This window comes from Arctopsyche grandis, chromosome 6 (genome assembly GCF_051622035.1).
Source record: "Arctopsyche grandis isolate Sample6627 chromosome 6, ASM5162203v2, whole genome shotgun sequence".
NCBI classification, from domain to species: Eukaryota; Metazoa; Arthropoda; class Insecta; order Trichoptera; family Hydropsychidae; genus Arctopsyche; species Arctopsyche grandis.
This window is the reverse complement of record NC_135360.1, coordinates 33,921,978-33,944,501: the sequence shown is the minus strand read 5'-3', so window position 1 is coordinate 33,944,501 and position 22,524 is coordinate 33,921,978. Positions and strand designations below refer to the sequence as shown.

General features: G+C 36.9%; 2 protein-coding genes across 2 annotated transcripts in view; one reads left to right on the top strand and one right to left on the bottom strand.

Moving 5' to 3' along the window:
• LOC143912856 (uncharacterized) overlaps positions 1–11,404 on the top strand; it is a 38,659-nt gene extending 27,255 nt beyond the window's left edge. Inside the window, exons 36-44 of the mRNA XM_077432289.1 lie at positions 66–237; positions 500–591; positions 670–1,018; positions 1,130–7,689; positions 7,804–8,095; positions 8,175–8,481; positions 9,783–9,912; positions 9,998–10,180; positions 10,265–11,404. Of these exons, the coding sequence (XP_077288415.1) occupies positions 66–237; positions 500–591; positions 670–1,018; positions 1,130–7,689; positions 7,804–8,095; positions 8,175–8,481; positions 9,783–9,912; positions 9,998–10,180; positions 10,265–10,357 (8,178 nt within the window). The 3' untranslated portion in view covers positions 10,358–11,404. The remainder of the gene's footprint in view (positions 1–65; positions 238–499; positions 592–669; positions 1,019–1,129; positions 7,690–7,803; positions 8,096–8,174; positions 8,482–9,782; positions 9,913–9,997; positions 10,181–10,264) is intronic.
• Positions 11,405–14,801: 3,397 nt separating this feature from the next.
• Positions 14,802–16,026, bottom strand: LOC143912860 (small ribosomal subunit protein uS11). Its single transcript, XM_077432298.1, has 3 exons — positions 15,862–16,026; positions 15,195–15,434; positions 14,802–15,115 (listed from the first exon to the last, which is right to left on the bottom strand). Exons 2-3 carry the CDS (start codon positions 15,429–15,431, stop codon positions 14,897–14,899), a joined length of 456 nt encoding a protein of 151 aa, XP_077288424.1. The 5' UTR covers positions 15,432–15,434; positions 15,862–16,026; the 3' UTR covers positions 14,802–14,896.
• Positions 16,027–22,524: the final 6,498 nt, after the last annotated feature.

The following is a 22,524-nucleotide window of genomic DNA, read 5'->3' as shown; positions in this document are numbered from 1 at the left end:
TAGGTACTGATCGGTAGTATAAATCTTAATTTATTTATTTTTAATTGTTGAATCGGTTTCAGCAGACTGGATCATTGAGCGGTAATGCGTCGCCGTGTCCCGGCAGCACTCCGCCTCCTTCTTTCAGTCCACAGAGTGGAAATCGTTCTCCGCAAGTTGTTTTTCCTAGACCACAAGGTTCGCCGTTGCAGACTAGATTCGTTCGTCCTCCGTCGCATCACGGAATACATCAACAAGGTGATTTTTTAATTGCATTATATACAACGACTGGGACAGTTTAAAATCATGTGACAAATTTGATTGAACTATGTTGCTGAAGAAATTAGTCTCACTGAAACACATTCTAGTATAGCGATTACAACACCATTACAGTTGTTCTATATCACACTATGCAAGCAAGTAATTCATTGTTTAGATTTGGGGCCGATTTGTCACATGTTTAACCATCATACACAACTTTCCAAACTAATAAATAATTTTTTTTTTTGATAATTTCAAGGTATGAGAGGTGGAGTTTCATTCAGCAGACAGTCTTCACCTCTTGGTAGTCCTCAACCGCTTATGTCTCCGGGTGCTACCGCAAATGAAACGGTGATTATTTACACTTCATTGTTCTTTTCTAATAGATCAATTTTTGATCAATATTCAAATTGATTTGTTTCGTTACAGCAAAGGCAACAAATGATGCAGCGTCAGCAATACAGTCCTATGGGTCAACCTCCGAGCTCTCCACTATCTCGTAGTCCTTTAGTAGGCGTACAGCCGCCCAGTTCACCGTTGTCTGTGCGAAGTCCACTTATAGCTCCACAGACTACTCCGTCGCCTTCTCCGCAGCCAGATTCTGGGAACGCTGGAGGAGGAAACCCTCATCACAATCCGACTCCTTTACCACTCGACTTTGTTTACGTTAAACCGGGCTTGCGTGGTGGGTCTCCGATGTGGGGCCAAAATAAGCCGATAAAAATGATGAATGCCGGAGACTCGCTGCAGGGATCCAGTGGACAACAAAACGAACAAGGTTGGATTTTCATTTTTTTTTTTTATTGATTTATCATTTTCTTGATGCAATACCATTTATTAAGTGTATTTCGCCAATTATTATTTTTTTAATATGTTTCAATTTTTTAAGGTATGATTCCAAAGCCGAAGAAAGAGTCGCATATTAGTAAAGTTTCCATTTTGAAGAAGAAAGTTGTGACCAAAGTAGCACCTGCGCCGACTCAAAATATTAATTTAAATAAGCCAAAGATTAATCCGTTAACAACGCTTGTGAATGCCGAATATAACGAGCTTGATGATAGTTCCTGTACGCCTCCAATTAGTCCCGGTAAAATAGTGCAATCGTTGGAAGAATGTGTGAAAGAAGACAAAATTCTTTCGAAGACTATGAGCATAGACATTGAGAGTAAAATAAAGAAATCAAAGTCGATCGTAGAAGCGAAAGTTTTAGAATGTGCTCAACACTCCGATGAAGAAATAGTATTAATAGAAAGTAGTCCGGATGAAAACAAACACCAAATAATAGATTACGACGATGAAAACGATAAGAGTTTCGTTGGCGCTGAAGTTTCATTGTGTGCCGCAGCTGGAGACTCCGATCAAGGTGACCTGTCTGTTTTAGAGCCATTTCCACCTGTTGAAATTGCGGACGTCGCAAGTCCACTCGATCCGCAAGAATACGTACTGTTTTCTTCAGACGGCGTCGATTACACCGTAGACAGTGACGACTCTTTAAAGCAACTCAGTTTCATACAGAAAGATGACTCTGTCGTCATAAGCTACAGCCGTCAGACATCTGAATCTAACGATGGAAGTAACGTGAACAGCCCAGCTGAAGGCAGCGAAGATGAATCGAGTTCCATACATATCGATGACATCCCCGGCAAAATGCAAATGGACAAACTCGACAATGAAACTATTCACGAGTCAATTGATTCGGAGATCGTCGTCATAAGTTCAAACGTCGGATCACCCGAAGAGCATATAGCGACTGAAGAAGACTTCGAAGAGTTGATCGATAATGGAAAACCTGAAGATACTACCGAGGATGAAGTGCCTAAAGAGCCCATCGTTGAAAAACCACCCGTTCTATCCACAGAACCGACTCTCACCACCGTCACCAGGACCGAGACCACGAAAAAAACTGTAGCTGTTATAAGCTTGGCTACAAAGCCGCCGCAGAGCGCTTCAGGAGTACATCAATTCAAAATTGTCAACACAGGAAAATCCGGAACTGGTATTACGAGGTTGCCGCTCATCAGCGCCACTGTTTTATCGCCCCACTCTAATTCGAAAATGTTAAATGAAGTATCACATGTGTCAACGGTCGCATCCGTATCTATCGCCAATCAGACCATATCAGTGCCCGTGTTAAAGAGCATCAACGTTCCTATTGTACCGTTGACTTCGAGCAGTCAAGGAAATATGTCGTCGTCGATTAAGAAAGTTCCTATAACGATATCAGCGCCATCTCTCGGAATCCCCATATCCAAGCCAATCTCGTCCGTTATAAGTGTCATCTCATCGAATATGAACGTACCGAGGATGGCAACTTTGAGTCCCGTCATTACGTTTACTACGACACATTCTGGAAGTTCACCCCGTATGCCCATACCTATTTTCACTCAGCACCATATTAAACAAAAGTTGGTGAAACCAACGACGTTGACTATTTCAAGCTCTAAACTTTCTTCACTGGCCGTCTCTCAAGATATTACGCTACCAGCTAAAATTTTTCAAGATGAATCCGCTTCTCCTGACAGTTCATTGAGTCAAGATGATAATAATGATAATGAATCTATTGTCGACATTGTGAGTAAAGAGAAAAGTCCTGTTAAAGAAACCAGTCCGGTTTTGAAAAAGATTCAGATCAATTCATCAATGGCTAATTCAATATCCGTTTCAAGTCAAAATGTTATAAATAAGACATTATTGCATACATTATCGGTGGGTAGCGTTTCCATCAAGCCAAAAGAACTCGATATCGAAAATGAAATTACTAAGCATACCGAAATTCCTCAGAAGCTATCACACTTAACCAAAATTGATATGTCGAGTATTCCAAAGTCGCCTCAGAAGGTTAGTGAGAAGATTCCTGATCACATAATGGAAGGCGATGATGAAAAAAATAAAAGCAATGACGATGATGTTTCAACTATGCCAATTAGTCAGAGTTCAATCAGTTCAATCATCGGCGAAGGAAGCACCGATGAAAAGTCATCGAACAGTGCTGTTAAAACTAGCACACAGGGAAAAGATATAGTATTCGATTCGAATGTAAGCTCTGCTTCAGATGTAGTTCAAGATTCAATTCAGATATCGATCCCGTCGCCGACCACATCTCAAGAAAGATATCTAGACAATTTCACTTTACAAGCTCATAATTCTGAAATGAACAATACCGTAAGCTTCAGCCAAAAGCAGGTGGAGTCCATCAAAGAGATGTTCGATATGCTTCATAACATTGGCGGAGAATCAAACTTATATCCGATTAAATTACCAGATCCGATCAACACTCCAGCTCAAGATAATACGGTATCGACTGCTTCTAGTAAAGATAACGATGCAATATCTGACATAGACGACATTATCCGACAAGATTTGAACAACAGTATGGTCGCCAAAAGCGAACTTAGTCAAGAGTCTATGAAAAGCACTATTCCAGTTCACGTCATTATGCGATCGAGGGAGTCGTCTCAAAGTCCAATCAACGTTGGAACGTCTCGCTTAACGACGATGCTGCCGCAGTTGTCACCATTGTCAAAGCCGACCGAGTTGACAACTAACATTGCAAACGCCTCACAACAACTGAGGACGATCATGTCATCGATTAATACCTCGAAAGTAGAGTCGACGGTGAATTCAACTGTTAATTTGATGCGAAAGAATCACATCCAGTCCGAAATAGGCTCAATCACTCAGGTTAATTTTGAGAATCTTTTACCATCAACGAAGGTCGAAGTTATTCCCAGCAAAAGTACGAATAGAGCCCTGATCGAGAAAGCAGTCATGAATAGTATCAGTAATTCGACGGTCGATAATTCTCAAGCTGTTAGTACTGTCGCTGTATCGAGGATGAATATTTTGAGTGCAAGTATCCGACAACAGCAATCTCCCCTCGGCTCGCCGAGTAGTTCTCCGAGGAACAGTCCACTATTGTCCATCAAGTCCCCGAGTCCTTCACCATTGATTGGGTCAAATCAAAGCATCGCAGACGAACTTATTCAAACGTCAGCACAGCAGTCGTTGCAAATGCCAGCCCTGTCGAAGATCACATCCAGTCCATCTCAAATGATCTCCACCGTCATTCAATCGAATAACCCAACGGTGACTTCAACGTCGCTGCTGCAAAAGAGTCAAATCGTTTCGACCAATATTTTAAGTTCGACATTGATGCAGACGAATAGACACGTCCCCGGAAATAATATGCAAATGCCGATTCATAGTATTAGTTCGAGTCAACCGCCAGCTTTGATTATGACTTCACGTCCCGCTACGATACTCTCGGCGAATTTACAAAGCACTAGTACGAGCAGCATTCTTAGCGCTAGTTTGTCTCAAGCTAAGCCGCAAGTGTCGTCTAACATAATATCGTTGAAGTTGCTGCACAGTCAGTTGACGTCTCCGTTGAAACGATCCAAGTCTACAGACGAGCCGAAGAGTGAACTTCCGACGGTGCAGACACAGCCGAACAAGCGTCACAGCCTCGAGTCGGTCATTGTCAAAAGCGAGCCTATGGATTGCGATGAAAGTTTGCAGAATTTGGAGAGTAGTGGCTGTAAGTTCTCGTCTTTGAACATTCCACAGAAGCAAGACGAGTCCCAGAATGTGTTGTTGAAGCAGCTGCTTCAGAATTCTGGTGGAAATTCGCCGACGGTGACTTCTGTCTCTTGTCGGAGTTCTGTTCCGTCGCTGCTTGGAAGAACGGCTCCGAGCTTAGGTTTGGTTCCGTCGCTAGAAGCTCAATTGGCTCGGCCATCGATTCCACCTCCACATTTACCTGTTGTCACTTCGGTTGAACCGCCTAAGACATCACCGAGACAGACTCCAGTTTCGAATCCACTGTTCACGTCTCGTCCTCCTCAACCGACTGTGACAATTCCGGTCTCGTCAGTGCCAGTTACGACTCAGTCGTCCACACAATCTCTTATGGATGTCCGAAAACCGTTGAGTAAATTAATCGTCAGGGAAGATTCTCCGTTGACTTCGACTCCGATGACACCATCTACACCTTCACCGTTTTGTATGACTCCGACTGAACAATTGACTCAAACGATTAAAAAAGAAGTTATGCTTCCACAACAAAGTCCTGTTAATCAAAGTCCATACGCATTGCAAGAAGTTAAAAAGGAACTTCTCGATGAAAGCTCGCAACAGTCAGCGATATCGGGAGTATCGGCTGCTTCTGACCTATGCAAATTAGATACACCACTAAAAGAAGAACTGTCAGATACACCAATGGGTTTGGACAATTCGATCGATAGCGTCATGAATCAGGAGTCAGTAGTCGAAGCGCGGAAGAGAAAACGACGCGAGTACCAACAAAAGCGTCGTCAAATGCAAAACAATCAAAAGATAGAAGCCAGCAACACTAAAAAACGACCAAGGAAAGGATCACGTGTTGAAGAAGACTATGACACTTTTATCGATAACCTTCTCATCCAATTGCGACTCTTGCCAGCGTTGCAAATCCAAGAGCCAATGCTCTGTAAGAACTACGGCGTCTGTCCTGTATTTGGATCAGGCGATCTATCTAAAATAGGCGTATCTAGAGATTATAATATTCAGTTTGGAGATTTGTCAGGAGAATTCGGCAGCGCTATAATACCGAACACGGCTGATTTTTACAATACGAAACCTTTCGGTGAAGATGATCCTATTCCGGAAAAGCCACCCGCTTCAACACAAAGAGGCTTTTATGATCAAGAATTCTCTCCTATACGTTTAGAGAACGATTTGGATGATAAGAAAATCGAATTTATATGCAAAGAAAGAGATGTTGAAACTCCCGATACGATAGTGAGTAGTTCGAGTCCTGAATGTTGTTTGCGGGAATGTTCGTATCAATTCCCCGGCTTGAGACTGATCGATGAGTCTGAAAGCGATGAGGAAATTGAACGTTCCAAGTCTCCCGTTATTCCTATTATCACCCCAGTTCCGATCAGAGTCAAACCAGTACCCATACATTTTGCGGCTAAAGACATCGATAAAGAAAACATTCGTAGCAATTTCAATAAAGATAATGTATGCATCAAATCGAAGGTACTCAGCACCGGAGTCAACGCTGAAAATGAAGAAAATATTACCGTTACATTAACGCTAACTTCTTCCGCCGCCGAAGACATTTTGAACGTCTTGAGAGAACTGGCCGGTATTTTACACATCCCACCACCGACCACGTACCAAATCGTCGAGAGAACTACGACACCTCCTTCTCACAAACTAGGCTTGTATCGATCCAAGGGACGGGACGGTAAAGAAGGTACGCCTATCGACATCCAAAGCATATTGAACGGAGCAGCCAAGTTCTGCCGACACTGCGATGTAGTCATACTAGATTCGGTCATCAGAGCGAAACCGTCCGAATTCCCACTGCTATCTTCGAGCAACGACCTATTGAGCGACGGTGAAAACGATCTGTACTTCTGCAGCCCACAGTGCTATAAGCGATTCGCTTGGACTCCGACTAACATCCTCGCTGACAATAAATTAAACAACACCAAAATGGAGAGCGAGGATAGCATAATTCCAAACGTTGACATTAAAGACAAGGAGGAGTTCGATACGGCGTCCGCCGAAAGCATGGACGCTGAAGACATCGATATAAAGCCGGATATTAAAGATGAAAAGATGGACCTGTCGTTTATGGACGCCGCCGACGATCTGACTAAAGACAACGAAATGTTGCAGAATGAAATGAACGCCGACACCAACGCCGAAGACGCTGTTAAACAAGAGCTCTCCGAAGACGACAGCAGTGGCCCTCCGGTCAAAGTCTTCCGAGGACTTCAATACAAATATTGGTCACCTGGTTGTATTGCACCTCCGACTAGATACAAACGGCCAACCGATCGAGAGATAACAGAAATGGTTTTCCGCACCGGTGTCACCGTCATGCCGACGAGGATGCCCGAAGACGTGCGCCGGTGTAGTTTATGCCACGCGCAAGGAGACGGAATAGCTGATGGACCAGCTCGGCTACTCAACTACGATGTTGACAAGTGGGTACACTTGAATTGCGCTCTGTGGTCCGACGGGGTGTACGAGACCGTCAACGGTGCTCTGATGAACTTCGACAACGCCCTTCAGCTGTGCAGCACGTCTCAGTGCGTATTCTGCGAACGCACTGGAGCCACCGTCCGATGCTTCAAGACCCGCTGCTCCAACGTATATCATTTGAGCTGCGCCGTCAAAGACAAATGCGTATTTCACAAGAACAAAACGGCGCATTGTCCGTCGCATCTGCCCAAAGGGGAGAAGGAGAACGAGCTGACAACGCTGAGCGTCCAACGGAGGGTCTATGTGCAGAGGGATGAGAGCAGGCAGGTAGCTGCCGTCATGCAGCTGGCCGAGCCCACATATCTGCTGCGTGTTGGGAGCCTTATATTTTTGTCTGTAGGGCAGTTGCTCCCACATCAGTTGCCAGCTTTTCACACGCCGCACTTCATCTATCCAATTGGATTTCAAATTGTGAGTATAACTGCATGAATTCATGATCTTTCTTTCTATTTTTCGATTATACAAAACTGCAGTTTTCAACTTAACAGTTTGACTTACTTACATATGTGTCATCCGATGTTCCAGATACGATTTTACTGGTCTACGAAACGCATCAACACCAGATGCCGATACATATGCTCGATAGCCGACAAAGGTGGCCGACCCGAATTCATTGTGACACCCCAAGAAGGCGAGTCGGGGCCTCCGGAGAGTCGCGGCCAGACTCCCCGAGCGGCCTGGGCTCCGTTCCTGACGTCGCTGGCCAATTTACGAGCGGCCAATGACACTCTCCGACTGTGGCCCGACTATCTGACCGGCGATGACCTGTTCGGTCTGACCGAACCGGCTATCGTTCGCGTGTTGGAGAGCTTGCCAGGTTTGCACATGCCATTAAATGATGCGGTGTTTTTTTTGTATGTTGTAATTATTTTACTTAATCAGTGTTGACATTTTAGGTATTGATACCCTTTCCGATTATCGATTTAAGTATGGAAGAAATCCGCTGTTGGAATTGCCGTTGGCGGTGAATCCATCGGGAGCGGCCCGCACCGAGCCTCGTGCCAATATTAGGGGCGCTCAGTGGAGACGTGCGTTGGCCGTTAGAGCACCGCCTCCAACTCCTCGTGCTCCGCCACCGCCACTGGCTCCCCCGCCGCCGCCCGGAGAACATGCTTGCCCGTATTCGAAGCAATTCGTACACAGCAAAAGCAGTCAGTACAAGAAAATGAAACAAGAATGGCGTAACAATGTTTATCTTGCTAGGTGATTTTTTTTTTTTATATCTGAATTTAAAGGTTAATCTATTACTTTATCTATGTACGTAGTAACAATAGATGAAGTTTTGTGATCATGCGAAAATTCGAGATTTTGACTGATTCAAACTCGGAATCGATCACTGATTATGTTTTCATGATCTAGAAGAAATGTGTGTGTCTGTATTTTGGGGATTTGAACAAAGTTAGTCTTAACGAACTGAAACTTAGTATTGGTTACTGAAATTCTTATCGATATGACGTAAATTTTTTTCAAATTTTTAAGTTGGCCGGTAATAGTACCTCCCCTTATAGGTGTCCTCTTTTTTTTAAGTTTTTGATTTCAATTATCTCCCAAACCGCTAACTGAATTTTTTTTACATGTAATAGACATTATAAATTTTATACCCTAATATTTTTACCTGAACCAGAAGTAGTACTTTTACTGTAGAGAATCGAGGTTTATTATGTTTTTCTCAGAAACCTTTTAGTTTTTTGAACTGAAATTTCATATCTAGAAGTTTAAGCTTAATACCGAGTTATATATAAAATTTGGTAAGCATCCGCCAACCGGAAGTGGCAGTTTACTCTTGTTCGATTTTTTTTTCACAATTTTTTTCGGCCCCTTTAAAAAATTCAAGTATAATTCTTGTATCAATGTGATGAAAATAAAAAAAAAATCACTAAAATTAATAATCCGGAAGTGGGATTTTTTCCTCCTAAAAAAGTCAAAAATGTTATGATCACCATTTTTTCCACACCCTTGAACGTATCAAGCTGAAATTTTTTATTTGTATCATTATGTACTAACTTAGAGATGATAAGGTTTTGGTAAGAATTCGTAAACCAGAAGCAGTAATTTTTTTTAGAACAACATTTTATTATAATGTGTATAATAATATAGTGATTTTAATGAATGAAAAAAATTCGAACAAAATCCAACAACCGGAAGTAGAACTTTTGTCTTGTGCAAGTTTCCCTACATTTGCGCTCAATTTGTATCGAAAATGATCTCATAGTCGGTATGCTTGAACGTGTATGTATGTTTAATTATCCAATTTTGTTTTGTAACCTTTTTATATATTCCTCAAATACATTAAATTCGCAGGTCGGTCACATCCGAATTTTTATTTTATTGTATGCCATGCAGAGTTGAACCCTTTCACTATTATATGTATTTAAAAAAAAAGTTTGATATTTAAACATCCATGGTTTAAATATATGTATAAGGATACTTTATATTACATTCGATTTCATATTCAGATATATCTAAATGAGATGGTTTATCATTTTATTTATGTGTAACTTTAGGTCTAAGATCCAAGGGCTAGGACTATATGCGGCGCGCGATTTAGAAAAATATACAATGGTCATCGAGTATATCGGCGAAGTGATCAGACACGAGTTGTCGGAAATTAGAGAGAAAAAATACGAAGCTAGAGTGAGTATCCGATGACGGATAATAATCATATTTTTTTTTGTCGTAATGGGGAGGATATTAAATCACGCCTCTTTCCATTTTGTAGAATCGAGGAATTTACATGTTTCGACTGGACGAGGAGCGAGTAGTGGACGCCACGCTGTCTGGTGGACTCGCTCGCTACATAAACCACTCGTGCAATCCCAACTGCGTCGCCGAGGCCGTAGAAGTCGAACGAGATTTGCGCATCATCATCTTCGCCAAGAGGAGGATTATGCGCGGCGAAGAAGTACGACGGAGGCTTGAAATATTTCAAACTTGAACAGTGTTTTATTTGGTTGTATGAATAATGCGATACGCTTTGTGCTTTCAGCTGGCCTACGATTACAAATTTGACATAGAAGACGACGCTCACAAGATTTCGTGTATGTGCGGCGCGCCGAACTGCCGAAAGTGGATGAATTAAGAGAAGGAGCATAAATCAACTGGGAGAGAAATAGTCACACACATATATCGATGATGAATTTTCAAAAAAAAATATCATATAATAATATATATATTTATATCTTGTGATACATTCCTTTATATTGTATTGTTGGTTATTCATTATTTGTGATTTGGAAGGGGACAGATCGGTTCGTGAATGCATTTAATAAGTGTAGTTTTTAGAATGAATTTATTATTCAAATTTTTTTGAGTTTTCGTGTACACACTGTTTATGAATTTATTATTAATATTATATTATTATATATTATCGTATCGATCACTTTGTGGTAGGCGTAGTAGGGAAATGCTGATCAATTCATTTCGGTTTAGCACATATGCGTATATGTTTAGACTTGTTTGTAAATATCGACGGACGTGCGTTTGTACGCGCAGTAAGACCTCGAATTCATTTTTCACATTTTTCTTTATAAGATTTCCACTGTTTCCGATGTACACTTTTCTTCTATATATTTATATGGATATAGATATGTGTGTGTGTAACCTTCATAATTAGCGATGTCGATATGCTTCATTTCATTTACCGAGGCACTAAGACGATATGTACGATTTTGCCGTTTGTTTATAAACTTGATGTATAATGTTGTGACTTTTGAAGCTGACTAAAGCTTATTTGCAGTCGAAATATCTGAAAGATCTAACACCGCTCTATAAAGGGGCTGTGAAAGCATGCATTTTTATAAAAAAACTAATTTTCTCCTTCTGTTTGGTGATTACAGATCAGTCTTCGTTAGATTTATTTATGTATTACTGCTTTGTGAATCGCTTGTTTTACCATTTTAGCTCGTTTTCATGTTTAAATCGTTTTTTACATGCCTGAAGAGGGTGGTTCTGTGTAGTTTCATCAAAATCTTTGGGCTCGCTTTCAATATACATACATAGATTCGACAAATATATAAGAATTGCTCATTTAATATTATATAATATTGACCGATAGTGCCTTTGTAGATGAAATTGAATATGCAGCTTATAAAACAGGCGGAATAGATTGGACTGATGATAAAAACAATGGTCCGATTTACTCTCGAGTGTTTTCAGCTGTCGCTGACGAATCGGAATTTTCGAGTACAAATTTTATCTTTTTTACGCAGAATGTACTTTTTTATATACTTGATATGTGTATGTAAATAATTTTAATTATTATTGACACGTAAGAGGCAGCGGAATCAAAAACGGAGGCAGTGGAATATATGTGTCTTACCGAGTAGTCGTTTGACGATGTCTTATAAGCAAGCGAGGTTTTATTGTATATAAACGTGTTTGTGTGTGTGTGTGTGTATATATGTGTATGTAAAAAAATATGTAATATATTTGAGCAAAAATAATGAAAGTATTAACAAAAAAAAATAAAAAAATAAGAATGGAATTGACATTTCTATTCATACATGTTCGTTTATGGGCGTAGACTTAGAAAAATTTAATATTTCTGTAAAATTTTCATAATTACGGCAATGCTTTTTAGTGAATACAAACTATTTTCTACTCTCTTGTGTATATATATATATATAAATATATATTTAATTATATATTATATATAATATAATCAGACAGTTGCATACATGTATAATAAAAATTAATAAGATGACTGAATTTGTAAAATCTGATCTGTTTTGTATAGGCTGAAGGAATTTATTTATATACATCTTGCATAAGATTTTATACACTGTGATTTGTTATTGTTGCTCGAAGTTTTAACACGTGCACTATAAATACAATGCACGGTTTGTTTTTTCTTTCTTTCTCTTACTTTCTTTTCTTTTTTGTCTTATTATATATATATATATAATATAAACATATTTATATGATATCATGTTTGATCACACTATGTAATAAATTATTATTATTGTATAAAAAAAAATCATACACGATAATGAATTATTTTGGAGTTGAATGCGTATGCTGTATATACATACATATATAGAAGTTTAAGAAAATGTGTGTAAAAGTAGACAAAATTGTGAGCGAGCAGCTGTATGTCATTTTTAGCATGAGAAAACTGCCTTCAAAAAACAGCCTTTTTGTACGGTCTGCCATTATTCTAATCTTAGCGTTTAAATACCAAATGTTAGGCTTGTGCAATACTATTAAGTATATACATTATGTAACGTTTTTATTTAATTCTTTCGGAACAGTCAAAATAATTATATATGAAATGTCACATTTTAGATAATTCAATTGTCAGAATGTACGCGCGCGCACGTAACATGCCCAATATAAAATGTGTAAAAAATATGCTAGTTTTACTATTTTCAATATATATATATATATATATGCATACATGTGTATATCGCCGTGCGTAAAAAATATTATATATGTATGTACGTCGTCGTCGTCGGTGTTGTGAGATATATTTTTGTGAGCTGCTTTACTGAAGGGGAAGATCTCCGTTGGATCTTCGTCTCGTATATATATTTGGTGACAGTTCACAATTCGCTCGGGCCGTGTTTATGTTGTTAATTTTCGCACCGCCGCCGCTTACAAAGTTACATATCACGGTGTTTTGACGATTGTATTATAATGTCCGTCGGCTGTACATGGAATGCGTAGTTATCACACGCATCGTCATTGTTTACCGTTTCTTTTGATATATTTAATGTTTAATTTATATTTATTTTTTAGGTAGAACATGTTAATCAAATCAAAAAAAATCTATGTATTGTATAATTATTATTTTAATGAATTTCTCAACACGCTTTACGTTTTTTTATTGTAAATTTTCAATTTGCATCTACCCACCAATTCTTGTACATATGTTGAAGATTTTATGACAATCGTAATCGTAGAGAATTATTTATCGCATATGAGCTGTTTTATATTATATTATGTATATATATATATGTATGTATGTATATATATATGTAATATATATATATTTCAATGTCAAAATTAAATATAATTTTCATTTTATTTTATACAAAATAAATAATTGTTTATAGAGTTTTCGTTTTATTTACTACTTATTAATTGTTAAATAATACGTAGTATGTACCTACATATATATGAATTTAAATTAATTATATGCAAGAAGCAAATGAGGAGCGTTTTATTTGAATTTTGCTGTCATTTTTGTTTCTATCCGTAAAACAATAGATGGCGTATTTTTTATATAAATTTCCAATGGTCATAAAAGCTTCTTTATCATCCATTATACCACAATGAGGATTAATTTCTTAATTATAGGCGCCTTTTGAATTTTGTTTTTCAAAAATTCTCACGTTTAGCTAATAAATGTTATATTTCAAGAATAAAAGTTTTATCTATTGTTATCTTGAGACAAGTATCAATACCCAACATGATGGAATCGTGTAATATTTGTATTATAATTTTATTAACTATCATTGCGCAATTATGAAGCCAATAGAAAATACATGGAACATAAAACAGTAAATTTTTATGGTTTTCCTTGAAATAAATCTGTTTATACTGAATATACTGTTTATGGAATATGTGGCACTCGATTTCTCGTTAGTATGATGGACTTTTCGTCTGCCAGATGATCTGTTGTAGATTTTAGTGACTTTTGGGCGAGCGCTTTGTGGGCAATAATCACCGAACCAATCTTTTCCAATAAAAAACTTGACAAGAAGTGACCTCCAGCACCTTTTTTTTTCAAAAAGAAGCCCTGATCTTTTGTTTGGTAATTGGACTATTCGTCACATTGGGGTGGTCACAAAGACAATTTTTGCCATGAAAATCGCGAATACACAATATTTGGCACTCAAGTTCTCGTTAGTATGATGGACTTTTCGGCTGCCAGATGTTCCGTTATAGAGATTTTAGTGACTTTGTGACGAGTAATCACCGAACCCTTTTGTTTATATATTTTTTTGCTGTTTCTCTAAATAAAATCAATTTAATTTCGAAATTTAGTTTCTGGCATGTCAGAAATAAGAAACGTAAAAGGATTTTGAATCTTTAAATGTGTATTAAATTACAAAGTTGCAGCTGGGTAAAGCCGAGCATTATATTAACAGTTTCATGTGTTGCGATAGTAAACAATTTTTAAACTGATTGCTTTTAAAAATTTCAATGAATAAATGTAACTCTCCATATTGTGCTATGCCCAGTAAATTACTGTAATTTATTTATTTATTCTAAACAGACCATTGTGGCATAACAGGAATTCCTAAAGCGCCACAATGGTCAAAAAATATAACACAAAAAAAATGTAATGTAAATGTAAATCGATTTTGAGAAGCTTTAACTTTTATATCAGTTATTAAATGTATATAAAAGTTTGGATCATGAGTAGAAAACCCAACACCTCACCAGCAAGACCTAGTTTTATCTGAATTATTGCAGTTCTTGACAGGTTGCACTGCACTTACAATTATTGAAGACGAATATTTCTAGTCTACATTCAAAGAATACATATTCAGCGTAAATTTAATTAAAAAATAAAAGATCATAGTGTTGAATAATTTTTTATTTGCTTTTATATTTCCAGTTTTACATCGGAGTGCAATAACCAAATCAGAAGTAAAAATATAAAATAGTTATTCTAAAGCCTGCGTCCACGGCGACCTCCCTTCCTTCTCGTCGTGTCGGACGGAATCGGCGTCACATCCTCGATACGTCCTATCTTAATAGAAGAACGAGCGAGAGCTCTCAACGCAGACTGTGCACCCGGTCCAGGGGTCTTTGTTTTGTTTCCTCCGGTGGCTCGGAGCTTAATGTGGAGCGCTGTGATGCCCAACAATTTGCACTTTTCGGCAACGTCCTACAATATAATAATAATAATAGCGTATAATAAAAACACTGGCGGTTTGGAACAGTTTTAAAGTCGTTCCGAGACGTACCTGAGCGGCCAACATAGCAGCGTACGGAGACGCTTCATCTCTGTCAGCTTTGACTTTCATGCCTCCGGTGACGCGAGCGATGGTTTCGCGTCCCGACAAATCGGTCACATGGACGAAAGTGTCATTGAACGATGCGAAAATGTGTGCTACTGCGAAAGCAGTCTGGCCTTCGCGTACTTGAGGTCCCAATGAAACTTGGACCTCCTCTTTTGCTACTTTATTTTTACGGGGAGCCATTTTCTGAAACATACAAAATATACATTCAATATAACTGACAATTAATTAAAACAGTTCACTCACATGCACGCAATGTATGGGAAAAATTGAATTGGGAGACGACATAACCTCTTCGGCGCCAAATTGAAACGTCAACAATTGACTTTCAAGTTGAGCGAAAGGTCTTAAAATCAAGGATAGAAGCAGTTGAAGTATTAAATGTATCAATATTTTCAAGGAACATTCGTTGACGTTTGTTGGTTTCTAATAAAACATGAACGATTTGAGGATTGGGTAGGGCCATTGGATACTATGGAGGCCGGCGATCCGGTTAATCGGGTCGCATCGAGGCGGCGGGGGCACTGAGGGCGTAGTCTTCAGTGTCGGGGGCTCCCGGGGAGTTGGAGGGGTGTGCGGGGGCGATATCTGAGGGGGCTGAGCCCTTTCTCACCGGTAATGTTGGCGACCGCCGCAATCGCGCTCAGCAGATCGCAAGGAAAGACACGAGGAGACAGCCACTGCCGCCAACTGCTACCAACTGCTGTCAACACTCGGAATGACAAACGAACATTTTGGAATTAAAACGAAAGTCGGCGTGATCGAGGCTCAACAATTACTGAATTGAATTTATAAGCTATTAAAATAATTAAAATACTTTAAAAAGTTTTTGTCGGGTAACATTACTGCTATTAATACCTTTTCTTCAAGAGTCTTTGGGCTTTGCGATAGAGATTGCGAATGAATGTATAAACATTCACAATTTTAATATATGTTTTTTCGCTCTATGACTGGTTTAATAAATATAATGTTCAGGTCAAAACGACGTAATATTGTTCTGAAATGAAACTTCTCGAATGTCTACAACGAAATAAAAAGGTTTTAAAAATGGTCACAGTGCAAAATGGTAAACGGGTATTTTTTCAAATGTGAAACGCTAACAGGAAATATGTCGCACAAAAATAGGCTGCACAGGAAAATTGTCATATAGAAAACTGCTCAAATATTGCTGAATATTTTTTTTTCTACGAGATTTTTATTATTTATGTAGCGATTCACATTTGAGAAGTAATCATCGAAAGATTTATAAATTCGGTTATCATTAGTCACCGGACCCAGAAGGTGCCGCGTATTGTTCAAAGGTTGTAAATGCATTGTTAAAGGTTTGCCGAACCTTTTTTACAAAGGATTTACAACAATGGAACAATGGATAGCACTGTGAATATCCTACCTCTAGTTATCATCACTTACACTAGCCATAGTTGCGGAATTTAGAAATAGCCCATAACCAAATGGTGTCATCCAAATGCCGTAACAAAAAACATTTTTTTAAACATTCATTACAATAATAATATCTAAATATCCATGGAAACTTAATTATTACATGGATGATGCCTGATGGGTTTTTCATTGAGTTAAACTTATAGTTAGGTCGGTAAATGTCGGGTTTATAGACGAGGTGGATCCGGTAGGCTCGGTCGCCGCTGGGAGCGAACCCGCTCCTTGCTGTGATTGGCTGCTTTGTGCGAGTACTCGAGTATTGCCGTGCCGTGAATAAACTCGACTTTTACCAGATGAAATACTCCGACACCAGGTTCACCAGGATATTTTTGTGGATCCCAATGATAGTGAAATACACATGCAAAATGTGGAAAATATGTGGATGCGTGTGAAAAGAAAGATGAAGCGTCAATTTGGCACAACGTGTGCCCGTTTTGATTCATAATTAGATGAATTTGTATTAAACCACAAACGAATGCGTGTATATTCCATTCGCAATATATGTCCGTACGCTGGCCAACCGTCCGAATTTATATGTGAACTAGGCAGTATAGTCGGAGTATTTCATTTGGTAAAAGCCGAGTATATTCACGGCACGGCAACACTCGAGTACTCGCACAAAGCAGCCAATCACAGCACGGAGCGGGTTCGCTCCCAGTGGCGACCAAGCCTAGCGGATCCACCTCGTCTATAAACCCGACTTTTACCGTTAGGTCTGTAAATAAATTATAGTAGTTCCAGGGATAAAAAAATACGTTTATTTAACATCCAAATCCCTCATTTGATTCAAAAACATACTATTACTATTAACTTTCATTTATTTTTTCTCAACGAAATTATATTACTAGTAATTCAAAAGCACATTGGCTTAAAGATATTTCGAGAAATTTTGACAATGGGTTTTTGGAAATGACAGCACTGTCTTAAACCAAATGGTAAGATGTCTGAAATATGTAATCTAATATTTTGTGATGAGAAGGGGAAGAAGAAAGGGTGTTGTGACTTTACAAAACTAGCAAAATATACATCCATTTTTTTCTGAGAGTAAAATATTAGATGAGAACGTTACGCAGAAATCCTTCATTTTTAGCAGTCTTCAAACGCAAAAGAGTTAAAATATTTTATGAAGAAATATAACTGGGTAGGAAGAGAGGGGGGAGGGGGGGGGGATGTGTAAGACTAGAACTACCTATTAGACAATATAAAAAGGGTGAAATTATTAGATATTCAACTATAACGATACATTAACGCTTATTTATGTCAACTTATTATATTTATATCAGTCAATAGTGAATAGGAAATTAATTATTAAAAGTATGTAAATTATAGTAATGTCACAGGGTTCTTCTTTTAAATTTTGAAGTTTAAGAGGCTTAAGACTATTGCATGGTAAACGACTAATATATCAAAGAAATTCACATATATATGTGAAAAAGTATGCCAATGACGGAAATGGTTGGTAACTATGAATATAGTTTTTGCAGGTTAGAATAATATGTAGTTGTCAGTTTGACACTTGTCACTGATTGATGTTGATGACCGTCAGCTTGTTGGCTACTCGTGACATTTTTATTGAAAATAATGCCACAATGCATTGATTTTGTCTTTATTTTGCATCATCAGAATCTTATGTGTCTATACACGACAAGTCTGATATATCGAAGGACCTATTAGCTCATTCGTAAATTGTTAACTAATAATTAGCTAACCATTTTAATAAGGTGACCAGTTTTTTTTAAATTCAAAATGCTTTCAAATTCAAGACGCACATATGAAAAAATGAATTAATTTTTTTGAATTCTATAAGATTCTATACAAGACTGGTTATAATTATACTTAGTGATTAACAAACATTTTAATGTTTCAATATTTAGTTGCGTTTTATCACTGGACCACATATTGTTAATCAAAGAAAAAAGTCGTCTGGCAGAAGCATTTGTTCCTAGTAAACAGATACAGTATTCCACTAATGTGACAATATATTTGTATGGGACATCATTTTCGCAGAATTCCTTGAATTTTTCAATCAATTTATTAGATAAAAAAATTTCATTACATAAAAAAGTGTACTGGTTTTATCATACAACTTACCAGAACAGTTGCCCAAAAACCCTAATTGTATGTCTTCAGTTCATTTCTTTTACCAAGGCAGAATGAAGTTAATTGATATTATGGTACATATAGATGAAAATAAAATTTAAGTAAAAAATATACACCATGTATGTACATATAGATCAAAATAACTAGCGCTTTTTTGCATTATTTTTTAATAGTTATTGACAGTAGGTATTTGTAAAACTGTTTGGTATTAATTATTATATTTTTATTAATTATTTATAATTATAGATTTTGGTATTACTATTCTTAAAAAGAATTCTAAAAGCCTCTTCTTACTTCGCCTTTTAGTATAATGCCACATTTTCTATTCTTATGATGATCTGCAGCTGTTGGAACGAGGTGATTAATTCACATAATTACTTGTCCTGAGAAGAAGTGTACCAATGTACTGAAAAAATCCTCATAATATTTGTACACCAAATTATATTTTTACATGATTTTCAATATAATGCAGACTAAAATACAATATGAGTAAACAACATTTTTTAGTTAAATTTTAATGTGAATTTAGATGAATATTTATAACTGCTACAATATAATATTAAGTATTGTATGGCCTTAAGTCTTGTATTTTATTTTATGTTGTATTTTCGTATTTTAAGAAAATTAATGTTTTCATTTGCTAATTCGCCATTTCTTCGTCATTAATTCTTATCTGAGCGCTCATATCAATGACTAACTGGAAAGATAATAAATATTGTGTATTTATTTATTTATAAACAATAAGATATACATATGTATGTATGTAGTAAACGGTAAATGGATTATTTTGCAAATTGCGATCGCGCACACAACAATCGTTGCCACGAAAATCGTGAATACAGAATATCTTTTTTTTTCACTGCGCTGGAGGTGGGGAATCTTCGGAAGACAGCCTACAGTCCGAACTGCAGTTTAGTGTCGGATTTTTACCGGCTAAACCCCACCCCCGACCTCCACTCTCTGGGACTAAATACAGAATATCTGGCACTCACATAAATTCTCGTAAGTATGATAGTTCGCGTGCGTTACTTTCAATGGATGGAACTTTCGTGTGCCAGATGATCCGTGATTAAGATTTTATTAATGTGTACGCAGTGGTGTCACCCTAATCACCCAATTTTTTTTCAATTTATATATATATATATATATATATATATATATATATATATATATATATATATATATATATATATATATATATATATATATATATGTATATATTTCGAAAAAAGATATTTTCTCTTTACCTGCTATGAAATCGACTGCGATCTCTTCGAATTTGTAACCGTCGAAAATAATTTTCAAGATTTGTATAATTTTTGACAAAAATTATATAAATTTTTAGATTTAACGGGTTTCCGGAAACTTTTGACTTTTAACAACGGGTTTCCGAAAACCCGTGGAAACCATTATGGTGACACCACTGCGTATACGCTTTGTTCGGAATATCACCGACCCGCAGTAAATATTGTTCAGTTAACTATTCAAATATATTGTTCGGTTAACTGTATATGTAAATATGGTAAACGGACTACTAGTCATATGTGAACCAGTCACAGGACAACCGGTCGCTCTAGATCGGTCACACGTGATCACCCGTCACACTAAAACTGGTCACGAGAAAACTGGTCACAACCCTAAAATCGGTCACGAGAAAACTGGTTCACATTTGACTAGTAATCACCGAACCGTAAATATAGTTCAGTTATGTATATAATATGTATAAAAGATGTCTAGCAAATTAAAAAAAAATTAAACCCGTTTTATTTTATAATAAAAAATTAAGCCACGCATCTGAATTAAAAAAAAACCTTATATGACGTTTTTTTAGTCGGATCGTTCTTTAAAAATCGTGTGTGTGCTAATGTTAGGTTTACACAAATTAATCTAAAATTGATTTATTTTATATACATACATACCTATATATAAAATAGGTATACGATAGTTAATGGTGCTATTGATACGCTTCGGTGATTATTCCGCAAATAGCGATCCCGATAACGAGAACTCGAGTGCCGTATTCGCGATTTTTGTGGCAACGATTGTCGTGCGCGTGATCGCAATTTGCGCAATAATCCGTTTACCGCTATTTATATATCTGTTTTGGCAGATATTAATTTTAATATCAATACTAAATGTTCTAAACTTTTTTACAAAACTAGTCTAAACACACCTTTACAAAACTCGACATCCTCGGCGTTAGTTATCTAGGGTTTGCTTGGATTGGCTACAATTTATATACATACTTGCTTTCTATTGGATTTCTAAATAATTCAAGTTGGAAATGTTGGTGAAATTTTCAGGGTGGCGAGCTTTCAACAGAAAAGACGTCTGCACTCGAAGGGATAATTGGAATTTAAATATTGTCTTTTATGCTTATTAATTTTTTCATTTTATTTATTTTTTATATTTTTTTAGTTTTATTAGTTGTTTTACCCGGCTTCACTCGGTATTTGTAATATAAACAACTTAAACATGGCGAATCTAATAGTAAATATTACTTTGTTTTTTTATTAGATTTATTTCAATCGAAAATAAATAATATTCAACCAATCAAATCGTCGTCATAGAAACTTTGACTTCATTTCGATGTTCGCAACCAAAAATACTTACATACAAAGTCTCTTTCGAAATTATATATTAAGCGGGCTCTACACTCGCGCCGTAAACGGCCGCGAACACATTGCATGTTATGCTGCGTACGGACCAAACCAACGACGATTTTGGGCCAACGTTTTAACCAGTAGGATAAAACCAGTAGCGTACAAAATATCGAAATAAAAATTAAATTTAAAAGTTGAAATTAAATATCAAAATTAAAACTATTATTATTATATTAAAATTAAATTCAAATATCAAAATAAAATTATAATCAATATATTAAAATTAAAATAAAATATTGAAAGTTAAAACAGAACATGCCCAATTTAAATAAATTTTCGAGATTGACCTAAAATTAGATCATCAACAATCACATACAGGTAATCCTCGACTTTTGTTTGTCGAAGATGTTTTGACTTACGAAGATACGCACTAAGATCGAAAAAAAAATCAAAGAATTATTATTTTTACTTCCCCGTAATGCGCAGTTACTGAGAATATCTCATGTATTAGTATGGGTGACCGAGCGATGATCGCAATCCGGAGCGTTGTCGGTCTATCAATCGAATTTTTTTTAGTCTTCAATTGTTTCTCTCGTCGAAATAAATCAATTAATTAAATCATTTCAGAGGTAAATTTTATCGGATAATGTCTTCAATTGTTTCTCTCATCGAAATAAATCAAATAATTAAATCCATCTCAGAGGTAAAATTTATCGGATAATGTGTGATTATTAATTTTATTTCGACGAAAGAAAAAAAAACCCTTTGACAAATCACCGATATTTTTTTTGTTAAATGTTTCATCGACGGCGGAAACACAGCAGTATATCGTGACGACTTATAAGAAACAATAACAAGGTTTTTTTCGCTCGTAATCAGAGAAATTATAATATTTCTCTGGTTGTAATGCGTATCGTCGTAATTCAAAACATTGTTGTAATTCAAAACATCAACGATAATCTAATTTTAGCTCAATCTCGTTCTTTAGCTTAATTTTGATATTTAATTTCAATTTTTTAATTTAATTTTTATTTCGATATTTTGTACGCTACTGGTTTTAAAAGTTGGCCCAAAATCGTCGTTGGTTTGGTGCGTACGGACCATTAGTCGAAATGTGAGTGTATTCGTTTCGG

Bases quoted from the DNA above. Each gene is read 5' to 3' on its own strand.
- LOC143912860 (XM_077432298.1), bottom strand. From the start codon at position 15,431: ATGGCTCCCCGTAAAAATAAAGTAGCAAAAGAGGAGGTCCAAGTTTCA. The intron at 15,116-15,194 runs GTACGTCTCGGA...ATTATATTGTAG, and splicing joins CTGCTATGTTGGCCGCTCAG to GACGTTGCCGAAAAGTGCAA.